Source organism: Eurosta solidaginis, chromosome 1, assembly GCF_040869045.1.
Source record: "Eurosta solidaginis isolate ZX-2024a chromosome 1, ASM4086904v1, whole genome shotgun sequence".
Taxonomy (NCBI): domain Eukaryota; kingdom Metazoa; phylum Arthropoda; class Insecta; order Diptera; family Tephritidae; genus Eurosta; species Eurosta solidaginis.
The window spans coordinates 253,380,864-253,405,635 of record NC_090319.1 but is presented as its reverse complement, the minus strand read 5'-3'; the positions used below and the strand labels follow the sequence as shown (position 1 = coordinate 253,405,635).

At 37.2% G+C, this 24,772-nt stretch overlaps 1 protein-coding gene across 2 annotated transcripts in view; it reads left to right on the top strand.

The window, feature by feature from the left end:
- The window catches only part of heph (polypyrimidine tract-binding protein 1 heph), a 973,663-nt gene that overhangs the window by 116,624 nt on the left and 832,267 nt on the right, over positions 1–24,772 (top strand). For both annotated transcript variants that reach the window (XM_067760373.1, XM_067760374.1), the window contains exon 3: positions 7,344–7,371. In XM_067760373.1, coding sequence (XP_067616474.1) covers positions 7,360–7,371 — 12 coding nt within the window. In that variant the 5' untranslated portion in view covers positions 7,344–7,359. The remainder of the gene's footprint in view (positions 1–7,343; positions 7,372–24,772) is intronic.

Here is a 24,772-nt window from a genome sequence, read left to right as displayed (position 1 = left end):
GGGATCATTTGCGGGCCCTTTCGGTATCATTTCTGGATAGTTGTCGGTATCCGTTCGGGATCCCGTCAGGGTCTTTTCGGAACTATTGGGAGATCATTTGAGGACCTTTCCGGCATCATTTCTGGTTAGTTTTCGGGATCCTTTCCGGGTCCCATCAGGGTCATTTCGGGACCTTTTCGGCATCATTTAAGACTGGTTTTCAGGATTCGTCTGGGATCCCGTCAGGGTAATTTCTGGAATTTTCCGAGACTATTTCGGGATAATTTTGGGACCCTGCCAAGATCATTTCTAGATGGATTTCGGGATCTGTCCGGGATGCCGTCAGGGTAATTTTGGGACTATTAGGTGATCATTTGAGGACCTTTCCGGCATCACTTCTGGATGGTTTTCGGTATCCGTTCAGGATCCCGTCGGAATAATTGCGGGACATTTTCGGGATCATTTGGTGTCCCTTCCGGCATTATTTCTGGATGGTTTTTGGGATTCGTCCGGCATCCCGTCCGGGTCATTTCGGGACTTTTTCTCGACTAATACGGGATCATTTGCGGGCTCTTTCGGCATCATTTCTAGATAGTTGTCGGGATCCGTTCGGGATCCCGTCAGGGTCTTTTCGGAACTATTAGGAGATCATTTGAGGACCTTTCCGGCATCATTTCTGGATAGTTTTCGGGATCCTTTCGGGGTCCAGTCAGGGTCATTTCGGGACTTTTTCGGGATCATTTAGAGATGGCTTTCAGGATTCGTCCGGGAACCCGTCAGGGTAATTTCTGAACTTTTCCGAGACTATTTCGGGATAATTTTAGGACCTTCCCAAGATCATTTCTGGATGGATTTTGGGATTTGTCCGGGATCCCGTCGGGGTTATTTCGGGAGCTTTTCGGGGCTAATACGGGATCATTTGGGGATCCTTCCGGAATCATTTCTGTATGGTTTTCGCGATCAGTCGTGGATCCCCTCGGAGCCATTTCGGAACTTTTTCTGGAGTATGTCGGGATAATTTAGGGACCCTTCCTGGATATTTTCTGGATGGTTTTTGAGATCCGCCCGTGAGCCCGTCAGGGTCATTTCGGAACCTTTTCGGGATCATTGTGGAACACCTTCAGGGATCATTTCTGTGTGGTTCTCTGTATACGTCTAGAATCGTGTCGCTGTCATTTCGAGTTTTTTTGGGACTATTCGGGGAACTTTTGGAGACCCTTTCGGGGCATTTCTGGATGGTTTTCGGGATCCGTCCGCGATAGCGTGGGGGTCATTTCGTTGCTTTTTCTGGATAATTTCGGGATCATTTGGGATCCTATCAGGTTATCAGCTCATTTAGTTCTTTTTTTTACTCAATTACAAAAATAAAATGCATTAGACAGAAAACAAAATTTTAAACAGATAATAAGCAGGCTAACGCGAATAGCCCATATATTTAAATTTCTCCTTGCGGACGGGGCCGCGGGTAAAGGCTAGTATATATTATAAATGGCAAAGTTTGGATGTTTGGATGTTGGGATGTTTGGATGTTTGTCCAGACGTTTGTCTTTGTGACTCAATCACGCAAGAACGGCTTGACCGATTTGGATGAAATTTTGCACACATATAGCCAATAGTCTAGAAGGATCTACTAGCTCTATATTTTCGAAAGGGGCGTGGTCTCCGCCCCCTAGGAACAGTTATAATTTAATTATTATATTTTTTCGTCTTTGCGACTGAATCACGCCAGAATGGCTACTCGAATTTTGATGAAATTTGGGACACAGACAGAAGTCTACTAGCGAAATTTTTTTCGAACATGGAAAGAGGGGTGGAGGTCCCACGACCCCTTCGAGAAATTATTTTTCATAATTTTTACACATTATAACTTTACGTATACTGGCCTTCACCAATATCACAGACTCAAGGGGTCAAATAAGTCGAGGGCTTACAAAGTAAGCAGTGACACCCTCCGCCCGCCCCCCTTTATCTCCCCCTCTGGTGTAAAATCCATAAATTGTTATAACTCAATATAAATTTTCTCCTAAATCAATAGTTTTTGGTATCTGGTACATACAGAACGAGATCTAGACAATTTTGGAGGAACGATCAGTGGTCCTCTCCTCTACTCCCGCCATCCGCCCTCCATCAATTGTTTTTATTAGCACGCTTTTATTAGCTTTACCTGTATGTTTCTATGTAACTTTTTATTCGCTCCAATGCGCCTGCTGCCTTATTAACATGGTTTTATAATTAGCTTCACCTTATTTGTAATCCCGTAAGGGTCATATCGAGACCCTTCCGGGATCACTTCTGGATGGTTTTCGGGATCGGTCCGGGATTACGCCGGGGTAATTTCGGAACTATTTCGGGATCATTTTGGGACCCTTCCGAGATCATTTCTGTATAGTTTTCGGGATCCGTCCGGGATCCCGTCTGGGTTATTTTGGGACATTTTCGGGACTATTCCGGAATCATTTCGGGACTATTTCGCGTTCATTTGGGGACCCTTCCGGCATCATTTCTGGATGGTTTTCGGGATCCGTTCGGGTTCCCGTCGGGGTACTTTCGGGATCATTTGCGTACCTTCGAGAGATAAATTCTTCATGGTTTCCGGGATCATTACGGGACTTTTTCGGGGTTATTTTAGGTCCCTTTAGGCATCATTTCTGGATGGTCCTCGGGATTCGTCCGGCATCCCGTAGAGGTCATTTCGGGACTTTTTCGCGACTAGTACGGGATCATTTGGGGACCCTTTCGACATCATTTCTGGATAGTTTTGGGGATCCGTCCGGGATCCGGACGGGATTATTTCGGGACTATTTGGGGTACCTACCGGCATCATTTCTGGATGGTTTCCGGTATCCGTCCGGGATCTCGTCGGGGTCATTTGGGGACCTTTTCGGGATCATTTGGGGCTCTTCCGGCATCATTTCTGGATGGTTTTCGGGATCCGTCCGGGATCCCATCAGGGTAATTTCGGGACTATTAGGGGATCATTTGTGGACCTTTCGGGCATCATTTCTGGATAATTTTCGGTATCCGTCCGGGATGCCGACGAGGTCATTTCGGGATTATTTCGGGATCATTTGGGATACCTACCGCCATCATTTCTTGATGGTTTTTGGGATTCGCCCGGGATCTCGTCGGGGTCTTTTCGAGACTTTTTCTCGACTAATACGGGATCATTTGCGGACCCTTTCGGCATCATTTCTGGATAGTTGTCGGGATCCGTTCGGGATCCCGTCACGGTAATTTCGGGGCTTTTTCGGGATCATTTAAGGATGGCTTTCAGGATTCGTCCGGGAACCCGTCAGGGTAATTTCTGAACTTTTCCGAGACTATTTCGGGATCATTTTGGGACCTTCCCAAGATCAATTCTGGATGGATTTCGGGATTTGTCCGGGATCACTTCTGGATGGTTTTCGGTATCCGTTCAGGATCCCGTCGGAATAATTGCGGGACTTTTTCGGGATCATTGGGGTCCCTTCCGACATCATTTCTGGATGGTTTTTGGGATTTGTCCGGGATGCCGTCGGGGTTATTTCGGGACTTTCGCGACTAATACTGGATCATTTGGGAACCCTTTTTGCATCATTTCTGGATGGTTTTCGGGATCCGTCCGGGATCCCATCAGTGTAATTTCGGGACTATTAGGGGATCATTTGTGGACCTTTCCGGCATCATTTCTGGATAATTTTCGGTATCCGTCCGGGATGCCGACGAGGTCATTTCGGGATTATTTCGGGATCATTTAGGATACCTACCGGCATCAATTCTGGATGGTTTTTGGGATTCGTCCGGGATCTCGTCGGGGTCATTTCGGGACTTTCTCGACTAATACGGGATCATTTGAGGACCTTTCCGGCATTATTTCTGGATAGTTTTCGGAATCCTTTCAGGATTCCGTCAGGGTCATTTCGGGGCTTTTTCGGGATCATTTAAGGATGGCTTTCAGGATTCGTTCGGGAACCCGTCAGGGTAATTTCTGGACTTTTCCGAGACTATTTCGGAATCATTTTGGGATCTTCCCAAGATCATTTCTGGATGGATTTCGGGATTTGTCCGGGATGCCGTCAGGGTCATTTTGGGACTATTAGGTGAGCATTTGAGGACCTTTCCGGCATCACTTCTGGATGGTTTTCGGTATCCGTTCAGGATCCCGTCGGAATAATTGCGGGACTTTTTCGGAATCATTTGGGATTCCTTCCGGCATCATTTCTGGATGGTTTTCGGGATTTGTCCGGGATCCCGTCGGGGTCATTTCGGGACTTTTTCTCGACTAATACGGGATCATTTGCGGGCCCTTTCGGCATCATTTCTAGATAGTTGTCGGGATCCGTTCGGGATCCCGTCAGGGTCTTTTCGGAACTATTAGGAGATCATTTGAACACCTTTCCGGCATCATTTCTGGATAGTTTTCGGGATCGTTTCGGGGTCCAGTCTTTTCTGAACTTTTCCGAGACTATTTCGGGATAATTTTGGGACCTTCCCAAGATCATTTCTGGATGGATTTCGGGATCTGTCCGGGATCCCGTCAGGGTCATTTAGGGGTGCGTTCGAGATCCCGTCAGGGTCATTTCGGGACTTCTTCGGGACTATATCGGGATCATTTCTGGATGGTTTATGGGATCCGTCCATGACCCCTTAAGGGTCATTTCGGGGCTATTAGGTGCTCATTTCAGGACCTTTCCGGCATCACTTCTGGATGATTTTCGATATCCGTTCGGGATCCCGTCGGAATCAATGCGGGACTATCTCGGAATCATTTGGGATTCCTTCCGGCATCATTTCTGGATGGTTTTCGGGATTTGTCCGGGATCCCGTCGGGTTTATTTCGGGACCTTTTCGGGGCTAATACGGGATCATTTGGGGATCCTCTAGGGGTCGTTTCGTGACTTTTTCTGTATTATTTCGGGACCCTTTCGGCATAATTTCTTGGTGGTTTGCCGGATCCATCAGGGTCATTGCGGGACCATTTTGGGATCATTTGGGGACCTATCCGAGATCATTTCTGGATCCGTCCGGGATGCCGTAGGAGCCATTTCGGGATTTTTTGTTACATTTCCGGAATAGTTTTTGCACCCTTCCGGGATCATTTCTGGATCGGTGCGTGATCCCATCTGGGTCATTTCCGGACTATTTCGGGATCATTTCGGGATCCTTCCGGAATCATATCTGTATGGTTTTCGCGATCCGTCGTGGATCCCCTCGGAGCCATTTCGGAACTTTTTCTGGAGTATAACGGGATAATTTAGGGACCCTTGGATATTTTCTGGATGGTTTTTGAGATCCGCCCGGGAGCCCGTCAGGGTCATTTCGGAACCTTTTCGGGATCATTTTGGAACACCTTCAGGGATCACTTCTGTGTGGTTCTCTGGATACGTCTAGAATCGTGTCGCTGTTATTTCGGGTTTTTTTGGGACTATTCGGGGAACTTTTGGAGACCCTTTCGGGGCATTGCTGGATGGTTTTCGGGATCCGTCCGCGATAGCGTGGGGGTCATTTCGTAGCTTTTTCTGGATAATTTCGGGATCATTTGGGATCCTATCAGGTTGTCAGCTCATTTAGTTCTTTTTTTTTACTCAATTACAAAAATAAAATGCATTAGACAGAAAACAAAATTTTAAACAGATAATAAGCAGGCTAACGCGAATAGCCCATATATTTAAATTTCTCCTTGCGGACGGGGCCGCGGGTAAAGGCTAGTCCTTATATAAACCAATAGCAGGCCCGGCACACGTCCTGCAGGAAAATTTATTTATTTTATACTAAAACCGTAGTCTACAGCTTTCATTTGATACCGCCGTTGTATGCACAGATTCTAAGGCTATCCGGGTCCAAGATTTGGTCTCAAGACCGCAGGAACCCAGCGGTGTGAAATAAAGCTCAGAATCTAACAGCTGACCTGAGGAATATATGTACATACGTACATAATGGTATACAACTTGTTCTTATTTTAATAGTTACGATAATAGGAAGTTTTTGTTTCAATATTCATATTCACATTAAAAAATACTTGAAAGTTCTATTTATTTACTTCATTTGCGCTTAACCGTTTAAACGGTTATGGCCGTCCAACAAGTCCAGTAGCTTCTTCGCTCTAATAACTGTCACACCAAGGTAATTTAAATAGTTTTCCACTTGGTCCTTCCAGCCGCCCTCTTCCTCTGCTTTAATAAGATTCCGATACCACCACCCAATATGTTATAAAAAATGTGGTTGTGGACAGGCCACGGTTGAGACATTTGTAGGGTATTATGAACTATAACTTCATAAAACTGATGACCAGTCAGTAAAATTCAACATGAAACTTTAAAATAAACATAATTTTAACTCAATTACACAATTTAATTCATAGAAAATGCTTTAATATATTTCAAATTTCGAAAAGACACAAAATTGTAAGCTCGCGGAGAATCACCCATATGTTGATGTCTGCGTATAGCTCGTGCAGCTCATCGTTAAATCTTCTTCGGTACTCGCCATCATTGCCAGCTCGTAGATGTCCGTAAATCTTTCGAAGAACTTTTCTCTCGAACACTCCCAGAGCCGCTTCATCTGATGTTGTCATGGTCCATGCTTCAGCACCATATAGCAGGACGGGAACGATATGTGACTTGTAGAGCATGATTTTCGTTTGCCGAGAGAGGACTTGAATATTTTACTTTAGGCTAATTTGATGTTTTAAATGCTTCGAAAGCCAAAAGAAGGAGGAGGAGCTGACATTGTAGCATTGCAATAATCTCATCGCAATCTATATTTATTATCTTCGTCATGCACTGTTAAAGACATCTACCATTTTCTAATTAATTTAACTACTTATTTGCTGTTACTAACATCAACATTCCCGTTTTTGTTTAAATTTTCTACCGCGCATAAATATTTACTTAACTTATCAAACATCTGTTTTTCACAAATATTTAGTTACTACCTGAATGCTTATCTGTTTTTATCTTTATATTACAAAAATGTATTTGTTTATGTACTAAATACGATGTTTAGCTTTATATTATTTACCAAATGTGTGTTTTGTGTGCGTTTAATGTTTCTTCTTGTTTATTTAGAATAACAATCACTTTGTTTTCTATGTAAACCTGAAACGGATGTTGATAAAATAATTTTAAATAACAAAATCAAATTCTCATTTTTTATTTGCACGAACGGCTTTACTTGCGTAATTTAGTGAATGTTTGTCTATTGAGTTTTTTTGTTACATAATAATAAAATAATTTATTTTACTCTTTGTATTGTGTATTTTTTCAACCTAGTAGCCGCTTCCTATCTTACGTTGTCTAATATCCTTCACTTTCCATGCAAATGTGTTCCTCCACCAACAAGCATATAATTTTAATTATTTTTATTTTTTTATTTTCTATTTCTAGGTAAGTTTGTTCGAATATGCACAGAAGTGTAAGTGTCAATTTTTTTGAAGCAATATATCCCAGTTTTTTTATTATATATATGTATATTCTTTTTTAGCACTAGTATACGAATGAAAACCTTAGTTTTAGTTAAAACGCATTTATTATGTAATCCGGTAAAAAATCTGAAGAAAAGTAATGGGAATCCTGGCCTTTGAGCTAAGGAATCTACAATCTCTAAGATAAGGAGACTCCAGTACAGGGGTACCCCACCCAGTACACGCGCTGTACTTGTACACAGGGTACTATAACTTTGGTTGGATAACGTTTGGTTGTACAGGTATAAAGGAATCGAAATAGATATAGACTTCCATATATCAAAATCATCAGTATCGAAAAACAATTGTCTGTCCGTTAACACGATAACTTGAGTAAATATTGAGATATCTTCACCAAATTTGGTACACGAGCTTATCTTGACCCAGAATAGATTGGTATTGAAAATGAGCGAAATCGGATGATATCCACGCCCACTTTTTATATACATAACATTTTGGAAAAAAAAAAAAAAAATTTATAATTTAGTAAAGAATACACCTAGAATGTTGAAATTTGTCATGTGGGCTGATATTGAGACTGTTGATAAAAATTTGTAAACATTTTTTAAAATGGGCGTGGCACCGCCCACTTGCAATAAAACAGATTTTACAAATATTATTAATCATAAATCAAAAATCGTTAAACCTATCGTAACAAAATTCGGCAGAGAGGTTGCCTTTACTATAAGGAATACTTTGAAGAAAAATTAACGAAATCGGTTAGGGACTACACCTACTTTGATAAATAAGATTAAAAGGGTCGTGGACGAATAAAATAAGCTATATCTTAGCGAAAAGGAGCTTTGTATCAATAGAATTTTACTTTGTAAATTGAATTATAACATTAAATTGGAGCACTAAAATTTTTGGAAATGGGTGTGGCACCGCCCCTCTTTTGTGTAAGCAATTTTCAATGTTTCGGGAGCCATAACTCGAAGAAAAATTTACATATTGTAACAAAATTGGGTAGCCATATTTTCCTTATAGCAGGAAATATTTCTAGTAAAAATGGATAAGATTAGTTAAGGGCCACGCCCACTTTTATATAAATGACTTTAAAAAGGGTCGTAGACAAAAATAATAAGTTAAATCTTAGCGAAGAATAGTTTTGTACCAGTCGTATTTGTATTGTTCTGTTATATCTTTATTTTAAAATAAACAGTAGGGAAATCCCAATATCTGAAGGAAAACTGCATTATTACCCGCTCAAGGTCATTGGTGTTAGCCTCTATATCCTTTTTGCTTCTTTTAAACGAAAATTATTTCAGAATAGAACCATATGTATATGTATTATTGCGCAGCCTTGTAACACTATTAAGCACACAAAACAGACAACAACAGCATTTCAAGTGTACAGCTGGGTATGTAATGTTCGGTTTCACCCGAAGTTGGGCTTCCTTACTTGTTATTAATGATATCGTTTCTTGTTGTAAAAACTTATCGAAACACGTGTACGGGGATAATGCTCAAATTTATCTATATCGCCAAAAAGGCCTATCAGCTAAAGTCAATGTTGATCCCCACTCAATTGATATTTGGGCAAAGTGTGAAAATTTATGTTTAAATGCAAAGAAACTCAAATCTTACAACGTGAAAACTATTCCAACAATAACTTTGGAGGCATCGGTGATAAGTTTTAAAACAGTTGTGACTCACCTTGGTTATTAAGTCAATTCAGGTATCGGGTGCTCTGATCATATAAACCAAACCATTTGTAAAATTTCATCCCGAGGAGGCACTGCTACGCGGAGCATTTTTTCGCTCAGGATATAAAATTGAGTTTAGTGAGAACCACAGATTACATATAGAGAGAACATTACTGGCATTTACACAGCTTATCTGAGTGAAAACTTATTACCGACATAACTATGTAGTTATAACAGATACTTATTTGTTGTTGTTCCTAAACACAATTACAATGTTTCCTTCAGAATATTTTTTGTCAGTGCTGGAACTCCTTACCCAACGAACTAAAATCAATACAAACGCATGACAATGTAGCTTAGAGGAAACAAGTTTTCGATAGGCGATCCAGGGTCGTGACAATTAGAAAAAATCGTCCGAACTTGGAAATTTTGCTTTCGAGTTTTAGGGAACTTCCTAATAACCCATATACCTGAAACTTTTAACGAAACTTTGGGCCCTATTATGTTGTAATATTTACGACAAAAGAGTTTTTAGATGGGTTGAGGATAGAGGTATTAAAAAATCTATTTAGAATTCTGGAATCTTGCGTTCGATTTTAAAGTAACTTTCTACTGAGCTACAAACATGAAACCTCACACATAGTTCGGGTCACCTTGACAATGGAACAAAAGGATAAAATAAAAGGAAGGTAAACAATTTTTAAGTAGTTAATTTATATAAATGGACTAAAATTAACGAAAAATGACTCTTTAAACATAATCTTGTTGAACTTTGATATTCAAATTTTAACTTTTGCACTGTAGATTTTTTGATGAAGAACAAAAATATAAAAGAGGAGTGAAATATATAGGCTTTCGATATATTCTGTGATGTGCGATGTGCGTTCCACCTCGAAATTTTTGTTCCTCATACAATTTTTTACAGTTTTTATGTCAAAATTTTAATATCAAAGTTAAAAAAAAAAAATTTTCTTTGTTTAAAGAGACATTTTTCGTTTCTTTTGGTCCATTTATATAAAGGAAGTACTTAACAATTTTGTATCTTCTTTTTATTTAGATTTTGGTACTAAGTTTCATAATTTTGGTTTTGAAGTGTGTACGTTTGCTTCGTTAGGATTTGGGCTCAGGAAAAAAAAGTTCCACTACGCATACCCAAACAAATAATTTTCGAGCCTGCGAAAAAAAAAACGATTTTTCGACCAAATTCTTCTAAATCTCCATAAAAGAAATTTTTTTCAAAAAACTGCGTTTACCAATTTGCATTTGCCAATTTACACGAAAAAAATACATAAAAAATGATTTGGAGCCTTGAAAATTAAAAAAAAAAAAATTCATAAAAAAACGAAAAAATCGATGAAATTTCGCAGGCTCGAAAATTATTTTTTTGGGTATGCGTAGTGGAACTTTTTTTCCTGAGCCCAAATCCTATCGAAAAATCGATGGCGCGATATCGGTTAATACATAGACCCAATGTACATACATGTTTGCACAAACATTTTTCCCAAAATATTACTGTCAGAAACAGGACGACGTGTTACTATTTTGTGGAAAACCTTTTAATTTCTTTCCCTAATGATTTACGTTAATGAGCAGTGGTTTTTGAGTACAAAAATCAAATTTCACAATTTCTCCACAAAACGCTTTATATTGAGTCATCTCGTTCTTGGGAATCTATATGTGAAAGGCATGGCGATAAGTGTCATGTGCGGCAGTGACAGAATATACCCGGGCTGAGTAACGCCTGTGTTAAGATGCGACTAAAATCCACTGTCCCGAAGGTTCTAGAGACCAAAATATTAATTGCTACAGCAGCTGGGCTAGGACAGGAGCGTACCCAATTTATACCCGGCAAAAAACTGTCCATATATGTATGTGCATAATACTCCTGCAAACCTTCCTGACCTGTTTTATCGTCAGTTCAATCAAAGCGTCAAAAAGAAATGATTCGTCAAATAAGCATTTCTCTATTCATCGATTTGTTTAGCTGTTCCGATATTGTACGCATATATGAGCCGTTTATTTTGAAAGTGGCATAAGTCATTTCATGTCGTTTAGGTTCAGTGGTAATTTGTTTGTATCTCTCCTCGCCTCCAGTTTTTTAGAGTCCAATATCCAAAAGATGCATTTCTTATTATTATTTTATAATTGTAGAACCATCTATGTATGCATTCGTTCAAAAATAACAATGCATTTAAGACCATGAGTTGGAAATGACTTATGCCACTTTCAAAATAAACGGCTCATATGTACATAAAAAATAAAAAAAATTTATTAATCATAGAGGTTGTCAAAAGAAGATGGAGTAGATATTCTCAGCTCGGGGTTCATGTCGTCCGTCTTTATTTAGAGAGCATAAAACATAAGCCGAAGTCTATTAGGCAGTTTTATTTCTGGAGATATAATGTCTTAGGCTAACATTGAATGAATCAGTTATGCACGGCACTGAACGCCAAACTATTTTCATAAGCATACACACCTTAACAGATTTGCTGTTCTCCTTCCCCATCGATTTTCAACTGCAATTCAGTATCAAATACGATCTGTAAATGTTGTTTGTGTGCCTCCTAAATTTGTTGTTTTGTATATTGCCTAGATTTTGTCTACAGTTTTGTGTTCCTCCTAAACATTTACGCCAATCCATGTAAACATGCTACCCACACATATTTATTTATAATTTGATATAAATCTTAAACATTTTTTAATTATTCGCTCGCCTTTGTTTGAAAATTTTATTTAAAAATACAACACTCAACAATCTCGACATGCCTAAGAACAGGAACTCAAAATGTTGTTTTCTTTTTGTAATGAAATAACTGTGAGACGTTTCATGAGCATTAGTGCATTTGTTTTATTTACATATTGAATTTCAAATAAAAAATAAAGAGGTTTTCTAGAAATAATAAATACGTGAAAACCTAAACGAAATACCATAAATCTGAATGGTAAAAAAAAAAATAATTTGATGAGTATATGCGTATTTGTATGCGTACCCCTTTCCAATGGGTTTCTTAAACACTCGCTACCGAGGGAACACTTTTGTTACTTAAAATGGCTCGAAGAGTTTGTACGATGACGAGTTACTCAATATATTTATTATGTATGGACGTGGCATTTGCTACACAACCTGATGCTTTAGCTTATCCATCGCTTTAGTGGATCTTCGATTTTTTACTGAATGGGGTGGTCTAGGGTGCTATACTGAGGGAAATGTATTCCTAGCTCATCCACAACTGTGGGTAGTACATTAAATCCACAAATCCACATTAAAGTGGTATCCATACAAACAATTCGTAAGAAATCCATTTACTGTGGAAAAATACGTCATTCTTAAAAAAATAATCTTGAACATTTTAATGGTGCAAACGTTGGCTCTCTGCTCTGTAAATAAATAAATAAATAAATGTAAGGCGCGATAACCTCCGAAGAGATCTAAGGCCGAGCGCCTCTTCCAATTTGCGTCGTGCTCCTCTTGATTTTCCCTACAAATTGGCCGGACGGGACCTACATGTTTTATGCCGACTCCGAACGGCATCTGCAAGGCAGATGAGTTTTCACTGAGAGCTTTTCATGGCAGAAATACACCCGGAGCGCTTGCAAAACACTGCCGAGGGGCGACCCCGCTTAGAAAAATTTTCTTCTAATTGAAAAACCTTATTTCTAAAATTTTGATGTTGCTTTGCCCGGGGTGCGAACCCAGGGCATGCGGTGTGATAGGCGGAGCACGCTACCATCACACCACGGTGGCCGCCATCATGCATTAAAACGTTTAAGAAAAGCTGCAATCATATAAGATTTTATTAAAGTGACTGTTTTTCCAAAATATTTAGCCATTATTGAACAATTTCTATGCGTACAAAACCTTCATTTTATTCAAAAATCGAATCTGGACAAATTCGTGCGTTTTATGCATGATGCCCCAAATGTTTCTGCCGAACCGTGGCAAATATAGTTTTATTTTCTTTAAAAGTAATATTATAAAAACAGGGTTTTAATTATAATGAATGATCTATTTCTCGGATAACAACCTCGCCATTTGGCTAGTTTGTATATCACGTAATTAAAATGATAAAAAAAATTGGTTTATTTGGTTACAACAAAACCTGCGATTTGTAGACAGGTACCTACTTATCCAATAAAGGAGTTAAAAGTTACGTACACTCAAGCTCTAGCTTATAGAGCGAAATATTGAAAATAGTTTGATGGCACGAACCTTTAGACTAAAACTGCGGTTACAGCGGTTGTGAACACTCAAAAAAATTTAATATTAATGCGTTATAAAAAATAAATGACTTCGACTATACTTTTGTGTGAGTGTTTCTGATTCTATTTTCCCTGATGAAATAAAGCTGTTTTGGTTTTGTTATTGCAGACCTACAAAGGCGATGGATATGCTTCACTACCTCTTTATATAGACAAACCCTATGACACAAAAACATCAAAAAAGGTACAAAAGACCAAGCCTTGATGAAAAATAACGATTACTTTGTTATACCCGTACCATTTTTAAATGCCTGTTTTGATGTTTAGATAAATGTCTACTTTGGTTTATAAAAAAACAAATTCAGAGGTAAGAGAGTCAATCTTTGGTGGACAATCCGTGGTCTTGAAGTTAGAGCCTAGACAAATGCAAATAAGCTTTAGATAGTTTTTTTAAGCAACGTGCCATAAATATACATATTTCCTAAAATAAACGACGAACATTCTGATTGACTTAATGCCTTTTTAATTTCTATTTACTTTAAATATTGCTTGTACTTTAAATTTAAAAATAACTTTTTGAAATTTGTGTTTAATTTGTTGCTTTTTTCACACACTTTGTAGATCGTTTAATTTTGGCGCTCCATGTATTTTTTACTGATGTTATTCTGTGCTCTTGTATTTTTGTTTATTTTTACTTCCAGTTGATTTCTGTTTTTATTATCATTTTGCTGTAAAATATAGGCATTAAAAACAAAAATCATCATTTTAGACAGATTTAATACAATTTAATAATTGAACCCTACTGGTCCAAAGTGACTGCCTTTCCCCTACGCGCCATTCAATTTCATTGAATTAAGAAGTTCCGAGATACTCATAGCTTCGAAATTCCAGATTTTTGAGTTAGCTCCCTATTGAACTAGGTGTGGGATATATAAGCACCCAAGAAAGCTTTCATTTTGCCGAAGATTATTTTTCCTATGGTGATGTTCTTTGCACTGGAACCTGGACTATTATAATCATATTAACAAATGAAAATGCTCAGGAATCTGTGGATCCAAAATTTATCTTCAAATACTTAGAAAATATTATTAAATTAATTTATCTCGGGAACGATTAAGTATGACCACATGAAACCTTCTGGGCCATACCACTCTCCCACCCCCTAGATCCATGAGGAACTTGGGGTCGCCAGAGCCTCTACTGTTAAAGAAACAGGATTCGCCACGGCTAGGTGAGGTTGACAATTGGGTTGGAACACCATATATTGTGCCTGAAACCCCTTGAAAGGGTTGCACTACACAACCCCTCGGATCAGTTTTGTATTTTAGTCGCCTCTTAGGAAAGGCATATCTGCCGCGGGTTTATTCTAAGCCCCCAATTCGCGGAGTTTAGTACGCACAATCGCTGTATACCTAAGCACGATAACGAAACAAAACTTACGTCAAAACGACCTGTGCAATGATTCACATATTACCTCATGGAAGTTTTAGGCTAGCCACGACAGTTGCTGGACGTTAATCTGATGAAATGTTTATGACTTGAGGATGCGGTGGCTCTCACAGTCAGATATCCAATCAATTACTTTGGAGACCAACAAAGGATGCATCCCTGTCAAAAACCACTACATTAGAGGCCCATACTTTGCTCAGTAGCAAACGAAAGTTCCAACAATTTCTATGTACACGTTCATGAACTCTCACAGCCTCAAATCACAGGACACTTCTAAAGTAAAGAAATAACTATTGGCCCTATTTAAAGTCATAGAAAAAAAACTATTTTGATGTATCAATGGGCAACCCATAAAAAAAAATTCCGTACTTACTGAAAAAATGTGTAGACAGAACGGTGTCAAACACGGATCTAATTGCAAGATAAAACATGGCAAAAAGAATAGTGAGCACAAGCCCACCCTTACAGTTATCAATTGCTATATTAAATTTTCTCAACAGGTTAAAAAAGGGGTACAATTTCGGGATGTGATCAAACTTTTCTTTGACCCAAGTAAAAAGCCAAAGACAACCACCAAAAACCGCCAAAACATGATATGAAACTACAATCCCTGCGATTAATCCGAATCCTCAAATCAGGAATCAAATCTGCGATACATTGTGCCAGGTCACGATTGGCTTGTCCTGTCCGCCGCGATACAGTTTTTAACGACCGTGATAGGGCCGCACACCACGTCAACTCTGCTCCATTTGGTGAGCCTTATTTCTAAGCGTCACTAATAAGATGACGTCAATTTGCTACGGTTTAAGCATTGCGAAATCATACAAGTGAAGAATCTTTCTATTCCTCCATTGCCATACCTACCTGTCAAATAATTGCTGACAGGGAGAACGGCTGTCGCGAATGGAAGAAACGTTTGTTTTTTGCTCGCGATTACATGCCATGAACTGCCCATATGTGTTTCAAATCTGCTTTTCTTTAAAATGTGTATACAGAAAATCAGTCTACATATTAACATTCATTTCTAAAATCCAGTTAATAGATTAAATTGGAGCAGCCCGTTAAGCAAACATTTAAAATATGCAAATAATGCAATATACCAGTCGTCTACAAAAATGTTTGAAAAACACTATTGAGCAAATGATTTTAGTAATCGAACAGCGCTAGAACAGGTGATCGAGGCTGTTTACTTTTGTGAATGTTTTTATCAAACATTCGCCACTTGTATGAATTCACAATGGGTATAAGTGACACTAATAAGATGGCGGACATTTGCTACGTGGTATTATGAACGTCTTTTACGATGGTATACCTACCGCGGGTAAATTCCACAACCCCTAACCCCAGGGGTCTTATAATAAAACACCTTCGAAAATTAATATTTCCAGACTTTACGTTTTTCATTCCGAAAGAAATTATTTACTCCGGACTATTATTTTTAAACGCCAGAAGAAAAATCCGGCCCATAACAAAGGAACGGCAAATAAAAAAAAAAAACCGTTTTTGACGACTTAAATGAAACAAAAACGTTTGGAATTGGCAAAATTGAAGGTCCGTTTTGCACCTTTAATGGGGTTCTATCTTTCCTATTGCGATACTTTTCGCATTCTCTGTTAGAAAATTACTGTAACGAGCAACGTACAAATTTTACGTACCAAGTGCTAAATTTCCAATACCAGATTGGCCGGGAAATGGTCCTGATATGAATCCGATAAAAAATAGTTGGAGAGTTTTAAAGCAAGAAATATGAATAAAATGTCTATAGAAATCAAGAGAACTTAAGAAATATCCCACTCAGCATTTAGGTGATTAAATTTTGAATTTCCCTACATATCAATACAATTTGATTACTCTTTCTGACTAAATAATGATTTATCGTACAATTGAACAAAAGAAATTATCAAATATGAATACTTTTGATGATCAAAAACTGAATATAGTTTTTCAATCATATTTTGGAATCATGTTTGAATCAAATGTGTTTACTTTAGGTGATCAAAAATTTTAATCATTATTCATTCAGCTTTCTGAATCTTTTCTGACAATCTTTGTTGTCTGAATAATGATATAATTTTATACCTGTTAAAATTTTACTTTTCATTTAAGATCTTTTTTTTTCACATACACACAGTTTGTCAATCATGAAGTTCAGAAAAAATATATTAAAATTTTATTTTTCAAGACAAGACATAATGTAAATACTGCTCCTAACAAAAGATGTCCCCAACCATTTCTCTATCATCGGCTTCCCAGAAAATACAAATTATACCATTAGACAATACAAAGGTTGTGAACTATTTGAACCCCAGGTAAGTGAAACTCTCTTGACATATGTACCTGGATATGGCTTCAACATCCCGTACCATATCGTATTTTAAGATGTTAAGGATCATAGCTGATGCTGGATGTTGTAGTCGCAGGTGTATATTGGTCTAGTTTGTTCGCGAATTACCTTTTGTTCAATAGCTCACTTCCGCATGATTTCTTCCCCTGATGATATAAGATTACTATGTACTATCTTATTTTGTATGAGATATGAATAATAGATGTATGACAATCGCATTCCAAAAATTATTCAAACATTTCAACCAAAACGATTGAAATATGTTCACGAACATCATCAGAAAATGACTGTGAAAAGCAGTCAAATATTACTCTAAAACAATTAAAGCTCAATTTTACAATGAATTCAAATATGAACAAAAAGCGTTTCGAAATATGAATCATAAATGATTATTCAAGAATAATCACATTTATGGTACATTTTTCTCCCGACGATACATTAATTTTCGAACAGAAAATGCTTTTAAATTTGAACGGTTTTAATCATATTGGGGTATGATATTTGAATTTTTTGTCAAAATTTTCAAAAAATGCTGGCTGGAATGTAGATATTGCATGGTACACTACAATATTTGGAAAATTCGTTGATTCTATGCCCCAAAAATTTTAAGCTATTATTGAGGCAAAAGGAGGAACAACAAAGTAGTAAATATTTCTAGCTTGCATTGATAAAAACACAGTGCAATAAAACTAACCAATTAATATGAGTATCCTCCCATAAATCCATTTCCTCATTGAATGAAATTTTTCTCGCTTAGTTCAAATTCACTTAACCTTAATTTTTTTTATAAATATACTATACACGTAAAAAGTTGTTTGATTAAGAAACAAAGAGAATCAACACCTCTGAAAAGAGCAAAACTCAGTATTGAAGAAATTCGTTTTGCTTTGGTCATATTTGTAGTACATAAAAGGTTTCAAATTTAAGCTCAAATTTTGAACCGTGTACGCCAGAATAGTTGTGAGTGCTTGTGCCACGGCCGCTGAAGTTTAAAGGTAGTATGCGGACAATGGTCCCTGACTCAAGTGACTGGACAGCTAACATCAAAATACGTTAGAACATTATTTTACCACAGTTTCACCCCTCAGCAGTAGTTTGGCAATCCCTTAGAGTGTACTCCTGCCACCCAGAGGTTATCGGCGAATTCATATGCGTAGGCATGCCGTTTGGAGTCACATGTATGAGGGTCTGCCAATTTGTAGGGACATTTAAAAAGCAGCATAAGACAAACTGGAAGAAAAGCTCGGGCTTAATCTCCTAAGAGGTATATCGTGTCTGATTATTATATTTATTTTGCAAATTTACCCAGAACCATACATACAAATAGATACTTGTAGGCTACATAGTGTCATTAGAGTGGCCACAAGAAATCAATTTTATATTTTCCGCTGGGGCACCCCCAAAAAATATGCGAATAGATTAGAAAATGATACATACAAAGTTTCAGGCCAATCCGATAATGTTAACACGTGCCTCATTGAGGTCAAAGTTAGGAAAAACAGCGATTTTTCAGAAAATTTTTTTTGTGTTTCGTCAGTAAAAGTGAAACCATTTATGCCAGGAACTTGACTCGTATACCAATCGATAGGTAATTTTATTTGTATTGATTTTGATCTTAATCATATTTTTATAAAACGGTTATTTTTAGCAGTATTTAGCATTTATCAGATCAGGTCATAGTGGATATCCCTAATTTTTAATTTCAATGCAAACGTCTATGGACATTACATTATTCAATGGTATACGAGTCAAGTTCCTGGCATAAATGGTTTCACTTTTACTGACGAAACACTAAAAAAAAAAATCTGAAAAATCGCTGTTTTTCCTATCTTTGACCTCAATGAGGCACCTTTTAACATTATCGGATTGGCCTGAAACTTTGCAGTAATCATTTTCTTATCTATTAGCATATTTTAGGAGGGTGCACCGAAAGGTAGAACAAAAATTAAAATTCACCATATACTTTGTAAACACCCTAATGTGTCATTGAACTCTTTATTTTACGCATGCGAGGTTGAATGTTCTTAAATGTTCAGCTTAATTTGTTGCTGAAATAAGTCAAGTCATATTTTCTTTTATATGGCTTTTGAAAGATGTACGTAGCATGTATGTACCTGTGGCTAGAGTGCACTCAAAATAACAATAACGCGAATATGTTGACACAATTTTCAAAGCACTTTGCGAGGAAGAATCTCGAAAACTTTTTATTTGTTTGCAGATTTGTTTTTTTCTCTCTAAGCTCTGTTTTATTACAAAAAAATAAGTTTTCATTCAACAAAATCGATGGACTAATACAAAGTTATAATTTTTTTTTTTTGGAAAAATCGGTATTCGTAAATATCTCAAAAACGTTACCATAGAATTAAAAATAACCTTGATTTTCGAAATCAGGGGGTGATTTTACATAGGAATTTCATAATGGGGTCTCTGGTGCAGAAAAAAATTGGAATTTATAAATGTTTCACCTACATACATATGCGTACGCGTCAAGCTGTGAGAGAACTACTCTCTCACTCATTTTGAGTTCGAAAAAAATATTGTTTCTCCATTGTTGCCACGCCTATATTGGTCTGTACCAAAATCCTAAAAAAATTGCTCCAAAATAATTGTTAGCGCACAAAAAACTTTAAATAGAAGTGTTTTTAACCGGCCAACTTTTTGGGCAAACTTCACTTACACGTAAATGCATAGGCCTTTATTTAACAGTTTACTAGTTCATAAAGTACTTCACGTCATGGTTTCGAATGAACTATCTCGAATAAGATGGTTCCAAAATCCGAACTATCCTACCAAAAGGAAAAAGGACTACCAGTTTTGGTAAAAAATATCATATTTGGCTACAATGCAATTACATTACTGATGTTATAAAATCAGTTGATGCGCACAGCACTGTGATGATCGTCAAGATCAAATAAAAAAACGAAATGAAACAAGTAAGGAAGGCTAAGTTCGGGTGTAACCGAACACTACATACTCAGCTGAGAGCCTTGGAGGCAAAATAAGGGAAAATAACCATTTGGCAAAATGAACCTTGGGTAACCCTGGAATGTGTTTGTATGAAATGCGTATCAAATGAAAGGTGTTAATGATTATTTAAAACGTAGTGGGCCTTAGTTCTATAGGTGGACGCCTTTTCGAGATATCGCAATAAGGGTGGACCAGGGTGACTCTATAATGTATTTGTACGATAATGGGTATCACATTAAAAGTATTAATGAGGGTTTTAAAAGGGAGTAGCCCATAGTTGTATATGTGAAGGCGTTTTCGAGATATCGACCAAAATGTGGACCAGGGTGACTCAGAACATCTTCTGTCGGGTACCGCTAATTTATTTATATATGTCATACCACGAACAGCATTCCTGCCAAGATTCCAGGGGCTTTTGATTTCGGCCTGCAGGATTTTTTCATTTTCTTCTACTTAATATGGTAGGTGTCACACCCATTTTACAAAGTTTTTTTTAAAGTTATATTTTGCGTCAATAAACCAATCCGATTACCATTTTTCATCTCTTTTTCATATTTGGTACAGAATTATGGCATTTTTTTAATTTTTCGTAATTTTCGATATCGGAAAAGTGGGCGTGGTCATAGTCGGATTTAGGCCATATTTTATACCAATATAAAGTGACTTCAGATAAGCACGTGAACTAAGTTTTGTTAAGGTATATCGTTTTTTGCGCAAGTTATCGTGTTAACGGCCGAGCGGAAGGACAGACGGTCGACTGTGTATAAAAACTGGGCGTGGCTTCAATTGATTGCGCCCATTTTCACAGAAAACAGTAATCGTCATAGAATCTATGTCCCTACCAAATTTCAGAAGGATTGGTAAATTTTTGTTCGACTTATGGCATTAAAAGTATTCTAGACGAATTAAATGTAAAAGGTCGGAGTTACGCCCATTTTGAAATTTTCTTTTATCTTTGTATTTTGTTGCACCATATCATTACTGGAGTCGAATGTTGACATAATTTACTTTTATACTGTAAAGATATTCAATTTTTTGTTAAATTTTTTCTAATTTTCTATTTTGCGTCATAAGGTCAACGCACCTACCAAGTTTCAGCGCTTTATCTGTTTTTGGTAATGAATTATCGCACTTTTTCGGTTTTTCGAAATTTTCGATATCTAAAAAGTAGGCGTGGCGTTGTAGTCCGATTTCGTTCATTTTAAATAGTGATCTGAGATGAGCGCCCAGGAACCTACATACCAAATTTCATCAAGATCAAATTTACTAGAACAAAGTTAATATACTCTGTGAGCTCTGCTCAGCTGAGTATAAAAATGATAAAATCTGCTTTTTTACTTATTGTTGTACAGATTCCTTTTGATTTGATTGAATTATTTGTTTACTTTGAATTGCTAAAATTATTTGCACAATATGATTCGCCTCTCAATTGACTAATCGCTTGCTTGCATATTCTTTATTTTTCATACATATATAAGAAATCCGGTTTACTCTAGGCAAAGCACATTCAGACATAAATACCTGTTGAGTGTTGAGCTATTCGCAACCGCAGGCACTTACTGTTTTTATATCTACTTAAATAAGTATTTTATTACTCTTACTTTATAGCACCGCATGCACCCTTAACTCCCTATTCAACATTTGATTGTGATTGTTCGCTAGAATTCAACTATCGGTTGTGCAAAAGTTCTGACTTACAACTACTACAACAATAGCAAACAAATTTCAATCATTGGTAACAGAATGGGCATTTGAGCCACCATAAGGTTATGTTAATTTTTGGCGACTCAATGGACTTGTCAAACATGTTGTCGGCTTGGTGGTTTTAACAATTAGTTCATTGACTTTTTATTTGTAGATATATATGAATGTATCTCACTTTATCTAAATTTTTTACGTTGATAGTTTCATGGGCTAATGATCCAGAGAGGCATTTTTGGGGGGAACTTCTCGAAAAAAAATCCGATTTTTTTGGTATCCACAATTGAATTAATCGGTGGTAGCGCCTAGCGATTTGTTTTATAACCTACTTAAGTCAACCGGAAAAATCGGTAGTCTCAACCGAAAAAAAGTTTATGCCAGAACGAAAAGGGCGACCTGATTAGTTTATTAGTTAATGTTCAGGGAGGACTCAGATTCTAGAGGCAAGTCGTCTACGTCCTCTTAAACCGAGACAGCGTTGATGAACCCAGCGATGTTGATAATGTTAAAGCCGCTCTTCACAATAATTGCTACTGGAGCATTCCACGGTTGTTATGGGACAAATCGTTCAAATTTTTTAAGTTTTCAGACAACGTTTTAAGAGCATGGATTGAAATATTTGCATATTGGTATGAAAAATCACAAAAAGCATCCGTATGAACGGGACACGAGTCAGTCAGGTGAAACTTCAGCGAAACTATTAATATTCAAGGTTTGTTAAAATAACAAACAAAATTTAAATTGGTTTATTCAAAAAAAAAAAAAAAAAATTGTGTTAAAATATAAATTGTTTTTACGGGACACGTGTGCAATTCACTTTTGAAATTTCGATTTCCCCTATACTATAGATCATAGCATGCTCCACCTCCTCCCAATATCCTGGGTTCAAGCACCGGGCAAAGCTACTTCAAAAATTTATAAACAAGTTTTCTCAATAAGAAAACTTTCTTTAAGCGGAGTCGCCCCTCGGCAGTGGTTTCTGCCATGCGAAATTTCTCCGAAAATTCATCTGATTTGCAAATGTCGTTCGGATTCGGCGTAAAACATGTCTGGTCCTAATTTGTAGGAAAAATTAAAAGGAGCACGACGTAAATAGGAAGAGAAGTTAGGCCCAAATTATCTTCTTTACTCAAGTTTACTAATGTATATTCACATATGTATTCTAGGTACAGGCTTATTCTATGTCAGGAATTAATATTCTGTGTTTTTCAGTTAATTAATCTGAAGGAATAAAAAAATGGTTGCTAAGAAATTTTTGAGAATTTGATTATTCAATTAAATTTTTCTATACCATTTTTTCATTTTTTTTCAAGCTTATACTAATTTTAAATTATTCCGCCTTGGTACGCTGATATATTGAACATATATTAGCATTAAAAATTAATAAGGGGAGCATTTCTAAAATCGGCGAAAATTAAAGATTTTCCATGGAATGCTCCTACTACTTCTACACCAATAAGGGGAACTTTGGAAGTTTTGGAGTAAAGTTTTTTAATGGTCTTGGAGACTGTTTCAGAAAAAACTTTCATTCGTCATTTCGAGATTATTCGAGAGTAGTTCACGGATGACGTCGTGGCCTATTTTAGGTTATTTTCGGGATGAACTTTTGATTTATTTCATGGTCCTACCGTGGTAATTGGGGACTATTTGGGGGTCTAAAATAGTCCCCAACAATCATCACGTCTTGGCTTCTTTATCTATAGTAATGGACACACTTGCTACCTCAGCCAACTCGTTAGAAAGTTTTTGTTGTATATCATTGTATACAAGCTGTAAGCGTGATCGAATGCTTTGCACAGAGGGAACTTTATATCCAGGTTGAACTAAACTCATGAGCTCGCGAAAGCCATCGGTTGCAACAAACGATATTAGTAGCATTTTGCTACCTATTAAACGCGCCACACCCCGGGATAAAGTTTCCTGTCGCTTAATGTGCATTCGTAAACATCGTATGCATTTTTTCTTTTGCGGCCACGAGTGGGTTGTGCTGTTAGCGCTTCACTAGATGATGCAGGTGCAGGTGTGCTATATATTTTATTGGTATTAGCCACTTCGTCAGACATAATTGGTTAGATTTATATCTTACATTTCGCCAAACTGGCTCATTTCCCTCCTGTGAATTAGTCGTAAGTGGTTAATAAGCGAGGGCGTAGAGTTGTGAAAACTTAAAATAGCACCACAAATGGTGCAGGCACCTTCCTTGCCTTCACTGCATTTTCTAAAAAAGCTCCAAGCCCAGCTTCTTTTTTGTTGCTCCTATTTTCCCACAGAAAAAAAAAAAACACAAAATTTATTTTTTTGTGACAAATAACGCTTGATAAAATCAAGTATTCGATTTTGGTAAGATATTCGAATAACCGTTGAGTTGCGTTTAGTTTTAGTTTCTTGTAGGGTTTTGCCTTGACTAAACACACTTCGGTTGCCGCTTCTTCTTTCATTAGCAGCTTTATACACGTTTTCGTTTTTCTTATCAAACTGTTGAATTCAATGTATGCTTCACTTTCGATTTTTCCAAGTTTTTATTTTGCGTTGTAGAAGTTTTATTTTTAGCTAAAATTTTATTACGTCTTATAAAACGAACGTGGGTGGAATGTGATGAATTTCGCATAAATTTTTAGTAGCTGCTAACCAGTTTTCAATTTTTTTTGTTGAAGTATTACTAATGAAATTTAGTGAGTTCAGGCAATAAATAACAGGAGCGAAATCAATGAGTGATAAATGAGCTCAAACTTCACGCTTCGAAATTTGTTACAGTCGTTAAAATTTTTACAAAAATGTACTATGTATGCAATACGTTGCAAACATGCACTTCCATGTACGTTTGTTAGTTTGCATATTTGTGCAACACGTTTGCCATTAATTTCACGGAAGATGCACTGGCCAATTTGATTACCGGTAATGCATCTACAACATTGATGTATCTACTTGTTTATGTAAAGACATGATCTTTTAAGTAAGAGGTCAATTGTAATGCGCATTCTTAGCACAGCTAACATGAGAGGGTGAACAGTTGAGGAAACATTAGGACGCGTGTATGACGCCACA